The sequence below is a fragment of the Rhinopithecus roxellana genome, chromosome 13 (genome assembly GCF_007565055.1).
Source record: "Rhinopithecus roxellana isolate Shanxi Qingling chromosome 13, ASM756505v1, whole genome shotgun sequence".
NCBI classification, from domain to species: domain Eukaryota; kingdom Metazoa; phylum Chordata; class Mammalia; order Primates; family Cercopithecidae; genus Rhinopithecus; species Rhinopithecus roxellana.
Window position 1 is genome coordinate 105,662,369 of NC_044561.1, and position 12,843 is coordinate 105,675,211.

Genomic DNA, 12,843 nt, shown 5'->3' on the forward strand with positions numbered 1-12,843 from the left:
CTGAGACAAGAACAACCCAGCTTAGCCTTTCTCAAATCCCTGACCCACAGAACCTAAGAGATAATGAATATTTGTCATTTTAAGCTGCAAAAAATGTGGGGTAATTTGTCACACAACAATAGATAACCAATACACTCTCTTTGGCCCATGTGGTAAAAGTCTGTTCTTCTCCAGGGAAAGGTGCCCCAGTCCTTGGTCTTGTCCATCTTGGGACTGCAGGGACCACCCCAGGACCCAAAGGCCAAGGCACAGACCACAGACACTGGGCCGGGCTGCCTGTGTGCTCACAGGCTGTTTATTTATCCAAGAGTAAGGAGGAGAGAGAGGATGAAAAGAAAAACCAGACTCCCCAAGGTGGCAGGGCTGAGGGGAAAAACAAACGAAGTCTCCTCTTGTTTCTCTTGCCGCTGACCCCAGGGGACTCCAGCTTCAGATGGGACCTCTGGGGGTGGCTTAGGGGCCTCAAGGAGGCCTGGCAGCTCAGCTGTTAGCTGGGGTCAGGATCCGCACAGGGGCAGGTCCCAGACTCGGAATGGCTTCTGTGTACACAAAATATCTCTCCGCAAAAGGCACTAGTGGAGGGGGGCAGCAGGAAGGCCACCCCATCACAGGCAGAGTCCACTCTGTCCTGGGTCTGGGTCCTGGGCCCTGGGCCCCAAGACCAATCCAGTCTCCCTCAGGGGTGGGGTCTCGGAGGCCCTTGTTCCTCTCCTCTCCCTTCCCTCAGCCCAGGGGTGAGCAGGCAGTCGGTGGAGGCCCAGCTCAGGCCATGTCATGGACACCCCTCTTCAGGGCTGGTGCATCCGGCGACTTCTAGGCCAACAGCCCGAGGCGGGTGACTTTGGCCGAGAGGAAGGAGTGGATGATGAAGACTATGGTTTTGGGACACGAGTGCAGGTCCAGCTGCTGCAGGGTGGATGGAGAGAAGAGTGAGGGCCCTGGCCAGCCTGGCCTCCAAGAGTGCTCACCCCCTCCTCCCCAGGGTGGAAAGGCAGCCCCTCACTCACAATCTCGCCTTCAGCACCTCCAAAGTCCAGGAAAAGGAGACTGGCACCATCATCTGAAGACATCTGCAGCTTCTCGAAGGGCTGTCTCAGGAGCACAGCTCGGGCTGCACCTGGCTCAGCCGCCCACAGTGTGAAGCCCTTGTCGATGTGCACAGACAGGCTGCAGGGACGCCCGTTCCATGTGCAGGCTGCAGGGAGGGCACATAGGTACAGGCACAGCTGGCACCTCAGAGACTACACCCCAACCTCCAACCCCCACTGCAGCTCACAAAGTGGGGCCTGAATGCCTCCAGGGACAGGAGGCTCACTGTTTGTCGTGGCACCTGTACACCCACCCTGCAGAGAGTCATCACCCCCACCCTCAGAGGACCTACACCCACTTCCAGTCCACAAGTGGAAAGGGGGAGCTTAAAATCTGCCATGGACTGGAGGCTCACTCCTGATAAAGGCATCATCAGATCGACCAAGCACCACCCTTGGAGACCTGCAGAGTTGCCCAGCTAAATTTAAGTTTCAGATAAACAATGACTAATTTGGGCATACTTCTATGAAAAAAGTATTCATTGTTAACCTGAAATTCAAATGAGGCTGGGTGTCCTGTATTTCCTCTGGCAACCGTACCCCAAGTGCCATCTCTCACATCCTCACCAGCAGATTGACAAAGCTGGAGCAAGAAAACCCCAGGGAGAAGAGTCTCTGCCTGCCAGGGTACCTGCACATCCAAAACAGAGGGCCCAAACCCAACTTCCTTTTTTTTTTTTTTTTTTGGAGAAACAGTCTTACTCTGTTACCCAGGCTGGAGTGCAGCAGGCACTATCTTGGCTCACCACAACCTCCACCTCCCGGGTTCAAGCGATTCTTGTTCCTCAGCTTCCTGCATAGCTGGGACTACAGGCACCTACTACCATGCCCAGCTAATTTTTGTATTATTAGTATTATTATTTTTCTTTTTGAGACAGAGTCTTGCTCTGTTGCCCAGGCTGGAGTGCAGTGGTGCAATCTGGGACCACTACAACCTCCACCTCCCAGATTCAAGCAATTCTTCTGCCTCAGCCTCCTGAGTAGCTGGGGCTACGGGCGCCCGCCACCACACCTGGCTAATTTTTGTATTTTTAGTAGAGACAGGGTTTCACCATTTTGGCCAGGCTGGTCTTTAAATGCTGACCTCAAGTGATCCACCCGCCTCAGCCTCGCAAAATGTTGAGATTACAGGCATGAGCCACCACACCCAGCCAATTTTTGTATTATTAGTAGAGACGGGGTTTTTTCATGTTGGCCAGGCTGGTCTCAAACTTCTGACCTCAGGTGATCCACCCACCTTGACCTCCAAACCCCATTTTCTGTCCCCTCCTGAAGTGCCCTAAAGAAGGAAGCTTGAATGCCCCTGGGGATAAGAGGCTCATTACCAGAGGGACACTCCCAGATCCTCCCAGCACACCTGTAGACACCTCCTGCACACCCTCGGCGGCCCGGTGACAGCCATCCACCAGCTGGCGGGTCCAGGCAGCCAGCTCCTGCGGTGACTCCACGCTGAACAGGTGAGTGTCCACACCGTGACGCGTGCCCGTGCGCAGGGCAAAAGAGAGCTCTGCATCATAGGGCACTGAGCCCTTGGAGGGGCCTGAGTGCACCAGTCTGGGGGTGAGGGGCAGAGGGCTGAGCATGAGGCCTCAGGCAGGGGGCAAATAGTTCTGGGCAAAGGGGCCAGTGACCTGGGAAAAACCCTGTAAATCCTTTACCACCTAACAGGACAGGACTTGCCAGGGGGCACTGATTGACTCAGCAGAAGACATCTCCTGCCACCCTCCCCGTCGCTCCCTTGGCTCCGGCTATACTGGCGTCCTCACACACACCTAGCACACGCCTGCCTCAGCACCTCTGCATATGCTGTTCCCTCTGCCTATACACGCTTCCCTGATTATCTGCATGGCTCACTCTCTCACTTCCTTCAGATGTTAGTTTAAATGTCACTTCCTCTGAGAAGCTTTCCCTGGCCTGCCAGTCCAAAATAGCACCCTTGTCACTCACTGGCCTTACTTTTTCATCATGGTACCAGAAATTATACTTTTTATTATTTGTTTTTGTTGGTTTTTTACTGTCTTTTTCACTAGGATGTCAGCTAGGTTAGAAATGTTGATCTTGCATTCACCACTGTATTCCCAGTAAGTAAAACTATGCTTGACCACAGTAGGTGCTCAATAAACATTTGTGGCCTGACTTGAATCACTTGATTAGGTAGACAATCCAGGACCTAATTATCCCTAGTAGCCAGCAGGCTCCTGACACACGGGCCAGAGCCAGCCTGAGGTAAGGAGACATGGGTGACAAGGACTTCAGACCCCTGCAGCTTGTCACTTGCTGTGTGGCCTTGGTAAGCCAACTGCCCCTCTCTGGGGCAGACCTAAGAGTTCTGCTCCATATCCCTCTTTGTTCCTCCCTTCACCCACTCTTTCTCCTATAGCTCAGTTCCCCCTCAGACTGCTGCTGACGCCAGCCTTCCACTTTCCAGCCCTGAGCTGCAGACCCTTGAGTCCCCAAGCTTCCTATCCAAGCTCCCTCTCCATCCCACACACACTCTGGACTTGACTCAGCATCTTGCTCCAGCCTCCTCCCTTTCCACCCCCACCCCCAGTCCCACGCTCACCCAGACACCAGCTCCAAACCTCCTGTTCATTCCAGACCCCTCCTTCACCCGCCCCATCTGGCAAGCACAGAGCCCTGTTAATTTTACACCCATGTGGTTTCCAATGCCAATGCTGCCTTTCTTCTCCATCTGCTCCTGCCGCCCACCTCCACCTCCCCCAGCCACCATAATCTCTCCTGCATGACTGCAGCGCTTCCCCACTTCCATCCTGTACTCTCCGCTGCATCTTCCACGTGGCAGCCACAGGGATTCTCTTAAAGAAACCAGAGCACCTCGCTCCCCAGCTTAAACCCTTCAACACTGCCAAACTCTTAAGATAAAGCTAACATTCCTTAATCAGGCAAAAGAAGCTCTGCAAGATCGGGCCGTGCCAACTCCCTTCTCTCCATTTCCTGCATGAATTCTGGTTATCACAAACTCATAGCTCCATGAACACGCTATGGCCCTTCATGCCTCTGTACCTTTGACCATGATGTTCTCTCTGCATGGGATGCTCTTTCACCCTTTCTTAAACAGAAAACTTCTACTCATCCATCAAAGTCCAGCTCAGACGTCACCTCCTCCCTGAAGCCTTCCTCAACTACCCCTACAGAGTTAAGTGGCTCCTACAAACTCTGCACTGTAATGGCTGTTTCTGGGTCTGTCTCCCCAACCAGACAAGGTTCTCTCTGGAGGCAGCAACTGTTGGGGTCAGCTCTGTGCCCTCTGACCCATGCAGCATAAGGCATAAGTGTCAATGAATGAGTGACTAGTGGGGACTTTATATCCTTTTGTTCCAAGCACCCATTTTACAGATAAGGAAACTGAGGCCCAGACAGGGCAGAGACTTGCTTCAGGTCACCTGGGGAATAGCTGAGGGTGGACAGGGCTGGAGTTCCCAGCTTCTGGGGCCTTGCTGGAGCATCTCCCAGCAAGTTCTGGGGGAGACATACTGCCCCTGCCCGTGGGTACCTGGTGGCGATGAGTGGGGCAGTACGGACTGGCCGGCTCAGGGCCTCGCGGGTTTCAGGGAGAGAAGAGTAGAGGAGCAGTTCCTTTTCAGTCAGTAGGGCCAGGGTGGGGGCCGTGCCCCCACTGGGCAGCTGCAGGGGACAAAACAGCAGTGAGGATGGGTAGGGGAAGAGAAGGCAGAGGACCCGGGCGGGGCAAGGTGGCCAGGGCACTGGGAACAGGGCCAGCTCCAAAGGAGCAGAAGAGAGGGAGGGATAGGTCCCAGGCCCAGCAGGCACCTGCTCAGTCAGCCAGCCAATCTGCTTGATGTCCTGGCTCGCAGCTGTGCTGGTGGCTGCCAGCAGTGCCTGCAGCTCATCCTTGACCCGCAGCATCAGAGCGTTGACCTGGGCTTGGATGGCACTCGCCCACGACCTCGCGCTAGCCTCATCCTTGGCCCTCAGGAATAGGGTGTCTTGGCCTTCTGCCGAGCAGATCTCCAGATACCTGCAGGCACAAATGGGTAGAGGCAAGGACCTGACCACTAGGCTGCAGCTGCCCAACCCTGGCTCAAGAAACCCCACCCACCACCAAACCAGGAGAAACCAGGGGGATATCGCTGAGAATCAGGAGCGACCCTCACTGCTGGGCTCCAGCCGCAGTTGCTGGGGCCTTATGGGGCATAGGGACAAGAGAGTGTGAGACACACACACATATTCATGTCTTTTGTGGGGTTTTTGTTGTTGTGTTTGAAACAGAGCCTCGCTCTGTCACCCAGGCTGCACTGCAATGGCCCGATCTCGGCTCACTGCAATCTCCGCCTCCCAGGTTCAAGCGATTCTCCTGCCTCAGCCTCCCAAGAAGCTGGGATTACAGGTGCACGCCACCACATCCAGATCATTTTTGTATTTTTAATAGAGATGGGGTTTCACCATATTGGCCAGGATGGTCTTGATCTCCTGACCTCGTGATCCACCCGCCTCGGCCTCCCAAAGTGCTGGGATTACAGGCATGAGCCACCGTGCCCGGCCTTATTTTTTTTATTTTTAGTAGAGATGGGGTTTCACCATCTTGGCCAGGCTGGTCTCGAACTCCTGACCTCAAATGATCAGCCTGCCTTGCCCTGCAAAGTGCTGGGATTACAGGCATGAGCCACTGTGCCCGGCCTACACATATGCATATACACACAAATACACACACACACTCAAACATGCACGGTGGTGTGATGGGGCCTAAATTATTGCTTTGTGACCATTCCTAATCTTGCCCCTTTCTCCTGGTTTCTAAGGAACATCCTCTTCTGGGCCAGCTCTCAGGTTCTCCTTGTTGCGTAGAACCAAACTAATTCACTAATAAGAGCAGGAAAAAAAAAAAAAAAAAACTAGGCTGGGCATGGTGGCTCATGCCTGTAATCCCAGAACTTCGGGAGACTAAGCCAGGAGGATGGCTTGAGCCCAGGAGTTCAAGACCACCCTGGACAACAAAGTGAGACACTCATCTCTAAAAAAGAAAAAAAAAATTTTTTTTTTCTTTGAGATGTACTCTCGCCCTGTCGTCCAGGCTGGAGTGCAGTGGCACGATCTCTGCTCACTGCAAGCTCCGCCGCCCGGGTTCATGCCATTCTCCTGCCTCAGCCTCCTGAGTAGCTGGAACTACAGGCGCCTGCCAGCATGCCTGACTAATTTTTGGCATTTTTAGTAGAGACGGGGTTTCACCGTGTTAGCCAGGATAGTCTCGATCTCCTAACCTCATGATCCGCCCGCCCCGGCTTCCCAAAGTGCTGGGATTACAGGCATGAACCACTCTGCCCAGCCCAAAAAAAAAATTTTTTTTAGTTAGCCAGGCATGGTGACACGTGCCTGTAGTCCCAGCTACTTAGAGGCTGAGGCAGGAGAATCACTTGAGCCCAGGAGCTTGAGGCTGCAGTGAGCTATAAGGGTGCCACTGCACTCCAGCCTAGATGACAGCACAGGACCTCATCTTAAAAAACAGAAAAACAGGCCGGGCGCAGTGGCTCATGCCTGTAATCCCAGCGCTTTGGGAGGCTGAGGCGGGCGGATAACCTGAGGTCAGGAGTTCAGGACCAGCCTGACCAACATGGAGAAACCCCGTCTCTACTAAAAACACAAAAGTAGCCGGGCGTGGTGGCACATGACTGTAATCCCAGGTGCTAGGGAGGCTGAGGCAGGAGAATCGCTTGAACCCGGGAGGTGGAGGTTGCGGTGAGCCGAGATCGCACCATTGCACCCCAGCCTGGGCAACAAGCGTGAAACTCCATCTAAAAACAAAAACAAAAAGAAAAACAAAACAACAACAACAAAACCAAACTAAAGAGGTTTGAGGCCAGGCATGGTGGTTCACACCTATAATCCCAGCACTTTGGGAGGCTGAGCGGGGCAGATCACTTGGAATTCAAAACCAGCCTAGCCAACAGGGCAAAACCCCATCTCTTCTAAAAACACAAAAAAATTAGCCAGATGTCATGGTGGGCACCTGTAGTCCCAGCCACTTGGGAGGCTGAGGCACCAGAATCACTTGAACCCGGGAGGTGGAGGTTGCAGTGAGCTGAGCTTGCACCACTGCACTCCAGCCTGGGTGACAGAGTGAGATCCCCCATCTCAAAAAAAAAAAAAGAACTAATAAATTATTGTTTTCTAAACCACTAAATTTTAGGAATGGTTTGTGATATAGCAACAGATAGCCAAAATACCAGGAGAAAAGACTCTTTGGCTTTTGTCTTCTTTCTGCCTGGAATATGAACACAGTTCTTGGGATGCAGCCACCATCCTGCCTCCACAAAGAAGAAAACCACCCATAATTAAAATGGCAGAGCAGGAAGCTAGAAGCCTGGCATCCTTGAGCATCTACAGCAGCCTGAATAGCGGACCCCTGGACTTTTTTTAAACGTGGGAAAATTAACCCCTTTTATTTAAGTAATTGCTTGTTAGAGTTTCTATACTTGCAGCCCAGTTCAATCCTAACATTGAGTAAAAGTTTGAAGTAGTTTTCATTATATTTTGGTTGCCAGGCTGTATCCCTATGACTGGGATACTGCACTGACAGTGGACCATATGGAACCCCAGTTATATTCAGATTACATATATATTCAGGCATGTACATGTTCAAACACACATGCAGACACATATGTGCATACACATACACAAATAACATATAAACACGTACAAATCTATACTCACATGCAAATGCTCTCACATATACATATAAACACTTGCATTTACATGTCATCTACATGTGCACACACTTAGAAACATATACACATGTTTCAGGTAATGTCTGGGATCAGGCTGGGAGTCTAAGGTTCTATGAGTCTCTGAAAGGACTAATACTACCTCACCTTCACCCTCACAAAAGGCCCTTCCGGGCCAGGCATGGTGGCTCACCTCTGTAATCCCAGCACTTTGGGAGCCAAAGGTGAATGGATCTTGAGGTCAGGAGTTTGAGACCAGCCTAGCCAATGTGGTGAAACCCCATCTCTAGTAAAAATACAGCCGGGCGTGGTGGCTCATGCCTGTCATCCTAGCACTTTGGGGGGCCGAGGCAGGCAGAATTCCTGAGCTCAGGAATTCAAGACCAGCCTGGGCAACATGGTGAACCCCTGTCTCTGCTAAAATACAAAAAAAAATTAGCCGGGCATGTTGACAGGTGCCTGTAATCCCAGCTACTTGGGAAGTCTGAGGCAGGAGAATCGCTTGAACCCAGGAGAAGGGGACCACAATGAGCCAAGATTGCACCACTGCACTCCAGCCTGGGCAACAGAGCGAGACTCCATCTCAGAAACAAAAACAAAAACAAAGGCTCTTCTGTAGAGCATCTGCAAGTGACCTGTGAATCACCAGTTCTTGCCTCATGGGGGCAAGCAAGAGGTGTGGCATCAAGCGAGACCAAGAGATTTGGATACTGGACATTAACCAGCCCTCCCAGCCAATGTTGGACATTTGCTTGGCATTGAACCCTGGCTGTCACTAGGACCCACAGCCCAAGCTTGTAATGCATATACCACTTAAACATCACCTCCAACACTGCATATCCCACTTGACCAAATATGCGCCATTCAGCCACCACCATCACTCAGGCATCTTGCAGCTTCCAAAGCAGAAAGGACTACCAGGAATGAGGCAAGCGCCACCCTTTCTGGTTGTGTGATCTCAAGCAGGTTCCTTCCCCTCTCTGTCCTCATCTATAAAATGGAGGTGAGCTGGGAACAATGGCTCATGCCTGTAATCCCAGCACTTTGGGAGGCCGAGGCAGGCAGATCACCTGAGGTCAGGAGTGCGAGACCAGCCTGGCCAACATGGTGAAACCCCATCTCTACAAAAAATACAAAAGTTGGGCAGGGCACAGCGGCTCACACCTATAATCCCAGCACTTTGGGAGGCCGAGGCAGGCGGATCACCTGAGGTCAGGAGTTCGTGACCAGCCTGACCAACATGGAGAAACCCCATCTCTACTAAAAATACAAAAAATTAGCCAGGCATGGTGGCGGGCGCCTGTAATCCCAGCTACTTGGGAGGCTGAGGGAGGAGAATTGCTTGAACCCAGAAGGCGGAGGTTGCAGTGAGCCAAGATCACACCATTGCACTCCAGCCTGGGCGACACAGTGAGACTCTGTAAAAAAAAAAAAAAAAAAAAGTAGGCCAGGCGTGGTGGCTCAAGCCTGTAATCCCAGCACTTTGGGAGGCTGAGACAGGCGGATCACGAGGTCAGGAGATCGAGACCATCCTGGCCAAAACGGTGAAACCCCATCTCTACTAAAAAAATACAAAACCTAGCTGGGCGAGGTGGCGGGCGCCTGTAGTCCCAGCTACTCGGGAGGCTGAGGCAGGAGAATGGCATGAATCCGGGAGGCAGAGCTTGCAGTGAGCTGAGATCCGGCCACTGCACTCCAGCCTGGGCGACAGAGCGAGACTCTGTCTCAAAAAAAAAAAAAAAAAAAAGTTAGCCAGGTGTGGTGGCGGGCACCTGTAGTCCCAGCTACTTGGGAGGCTAAGGCAGGAGAATCATTTGAACCCAGGAGGCAGGATTGCAGTGAGCCAAGATCATTGCACCACTGCACTCCAGTCTGGGTGACAGAGCAAAACTCTGGCTCAAAAATAAAAATAAAATAAAATAAAAAGGAGGCGAAATAATAGGACTTTGCCCATTGGGCCTCTGTGAGAGCTAAATAATATTGCACATGGAAAGCACTCAGCACAGTGCTGGGTACACAGTATACACTCAGTAAATGTTTGGTGGTATCAATATTATCAATGAACTGTTAAAGGCTGCTCAGATGTGAAGGATGTAACCGTCCATGGCCCTGATAAAACCAGACATCTCAGAGCTCAAGCAGAGTGGGAAGAGAAGAGAGGATCAGTGAGTCTAACAACCTTATCTCACAATGGATAATCTAAAGGTCAGTGAGGAAAAGGGCCTAGTTCAAAGAGAACCAGGACTGGAACACAGGGTTATTCCCCAGACCAAGTTCATCCCCATGTATGAGCTGCCCAGAGGAAGAAGTGAGAAGCAAAGCACACCATCATCTCCATAGCTTCACTCATGCTTCCAGTCAATCTATCTTTTAAGCACCTACTATGTTCTGGCATCACGCTGGTCATTCGTACAACAGAGGTGTCTTTCCGTTGGTCCTACCACCTGACACCAGGGCATCTGTCTGTCTGAGTTGCCCCCCAGCCCAGCCTTACCTGGGCTCCGGGTCAGTGGGGGTGCACCTCTTCGAGACATATGCCATCTTCAAGGACACGTGTTTGGCCTCGCTGAGGTTCTGGGGTGTGGGGCCAGGGGAGGAAGGCTGCCGCTGAAGGGGTGAGGCAGGAGGTGAGTCCCAGCTGACCGAGGTCCCACTAGCAGAGTTCTTGAAATACGGTGAGACGTCCTTCATATACTTGACTGATTGGGAGAGACATCAGCAGTCACCACTGTGACATGGGCTCCCAGCACATATCACAATTGTCACTAATTTATTAAGAGTGTCCAGTGTCACTATTAGACCTTTAGTAAGCAAGAGTCCAATAGTGATATTAACAAATTCTTCTAGGTTAAAGTCTCTGACGGGGCAGTGGAGCAGAAAATACTATACCCCTTTTCTGTATCCCTATATAGAGATAGGGCCCGCCTATATCCCTTCTCTCATTTTCCCTGTGGTTGACAGACACACAGCCACCTGGAAGAAAGACTATTTCCCAGCCTCCTTTGCAGTGAGGTGTGGCCATGTGACTTTTTTTTTTTTTTTTTGAGACAGTTTCTCTCTGTCACCCAGACTAGAGTGCCGTGGTGCTATCACAGCTCACTACCACCTCAGTCTCCCAGATCAATCAGTCCTCCCACCTCAGCTCCCCAAGTAGCTGGGTCTACAGGTATGCACCACCACACCCAGCTATTGATTTGTTGTAGAGATGGGGTCTCACCATGTTGCTGGTCTTGAACTCCTAGACAGTGTATACAAGAAGGTGGTTAAAAGACTTTCCCAGGCTGGGCGTGGTGGCTCACGCCTATAATCCTAGCACTTTTGGAGGCCAAGGCAGGCAGATCACTTGAGGTCAAAAGTTTGAGACCAGCCTGACCAACATGGTGAAACCCCGTCTCTACTAAAAATACAAAAACCAGCCGGGCGTGGTGGCTCGCACCTGTAATCCCAGCTACTGGGGAGGCTGAGGCAGGAGAATCACTTGCAACCGGGAGGAGGAGGTTGCAGTGAGCCAAGATCACACCACTGTACTCCAGCCTGGGCAACAGAGCAAGATTCTGTCTAAAAAAAAAAAAAAAAAAAAAAACTTTCCCAGGCTGGGCATGGTGGCTCACGCCTATAATTCCAGCACTTTGGGAGGCTGACTGAGGCAGTGTGGATCACTTGAGGTCAGGACATGGTGCAACCCTGTCTCTACTAATAATACAAACGTTAGCTGGGAGGGGTGCTACATGTCTGTAATCCCAGCTGCTTGAGAGGCTGAGGCATGAAAATCACTTGAACATGGGAAGCAGAGGTTGCAATAAGCCAAGATTGCACCACTGCACTCCAGCCTGGACAATGAAGTTAGATTGTCTCCAAAAAAAAAAAAAAGATGACTTTCCCAAGACCTTGTCTCTCTTCTCCCAACAACGATATACCCTCTATGGGTGCCTGATGCCTGCTAGCCTGTGGGCAGCCTCTCTTCCTCTGCAGCCTCTCTTCCTCTGCTCTCAACCACACCTGCTCCCAGGGCCATCTGGCTTGCTAGCTATCTGACGTCTGCAGTCAAAGCCCAGTCAACGTGCCCTGTGAGTGGACAGCCCAGGAAGGAGTTAGGAATTCTTGGCCCACCTTCCTGGAAGAACCAGATAAGAAGCTATTTCTGTCGCAGGAGATGCCTCTGAGGCTCAGATAGGATTCAAAGCAAACGGGGGCAAGAGAGGGAGTTACAAACCCTATTAGGGTTGGAATAGAAGCAATGTTGAAAGAAAGCAGGGCCAGGTTTTTTTGGAAGAAGCAAACCTAGATCTGACTTTTGGGGACTAGGACTCAAATGACTTATCACTGCAGCAACGACTTACCCCACGACTGATTATTGGATTATGTCTCAAAGGGCAGCAGAAGTGGGACATGTCACAGCCTACTTGACAGCCAAAAACCATCTCCCCTCTTTTTCCTTTGCTAAGAGAACCCTGAGTCCTAGAGGCTCAGCTTCTCCCCAGCTTAGAGGGAGAACCTTGATTGGTCAAATCTAATCATGATCATTCCATCCTTCTTGCTTGTGATTGGTTTAGAAAGGGGCAAACAATACAGTTCTGGCCAATGAGATTTGATGAAAAAAACACTGCCTTCCTTTTCTCCTCCTTTCACCTTTCAAAGTTGCTAGGAGGGAGCTTGGTACTAGCACAACGACAGCTACTTATTTTTTCTTTTTTTTTTTTTTTTGAGACGGAGTCTTGCTCTGCCACCCAGGCTGGAGTGCAGTGGCCGGATCTCAGCTCACTGCAAGCTCCACCTCCCGGGTTTACGCCATTCTCCTGCCTCAGCCTCCCGAGTAGCTGGGACTACAGGCGCCCGCCTCGTCGCCCGGCTAGTTTTTTGTATTTTTAAGTAGAGACAGGGTTTCACCATATTAGCCAGGATGGTCTCGATCTCCTGACCTCGTGATCCGCCCGTCTCGGCCTCCCAAAGTGCTGGGATTACAGGTTTTTGTTTTTTTTTTTGAGACAGAGTCTCGCTCTGTCGCCCAGGCTGGAGTGCAGTGGTGCAATATTGGCCCACTGCAACCTCTGCCT

General features: G+C 51.4%; 1 protein-coding gene across 1 annotated transcript in view; it reads right to left on the reverse strand.

The window, feature by feature from the left end:
* Positions 1-260: 260 nt before the first annotated feature.
* SNTA1 (syntrophin alpha 1) overlaps positions 261-12,843 on the reverse strand; it is a 35,855-nt gene continuing 23,272 nt past the window's right edge. Inside the window, exons 3-8 of the mRNA XM_010360588.2 lie at positions 10,284-10,488; positions 4,881-5,088; positions 4,603-4,733; positions 2,446-2,642; positions 1,008-1,195; positions 261-906 (exon numbers count right to left, since the gene is read on the reverse strand). Of these exons, the coding sequence (XP_010358890.1) occupies positions 814-906; positions 1,008-1,195; positions 2,446-2,642; positions 4,603-4,733; positions 4,881-5,088; positions 10,284-10,488 (1,022 nt within the window). The 3' untranslated portion in view covers positions 261-813. The remainder of the gene's footprint in view (positions 907-1,007; positions 1,196-2,445; positions 2,643-4,602; positions 4,734-4,880; positions 5,089-10,283; positions 10,489-12,843) is intronic.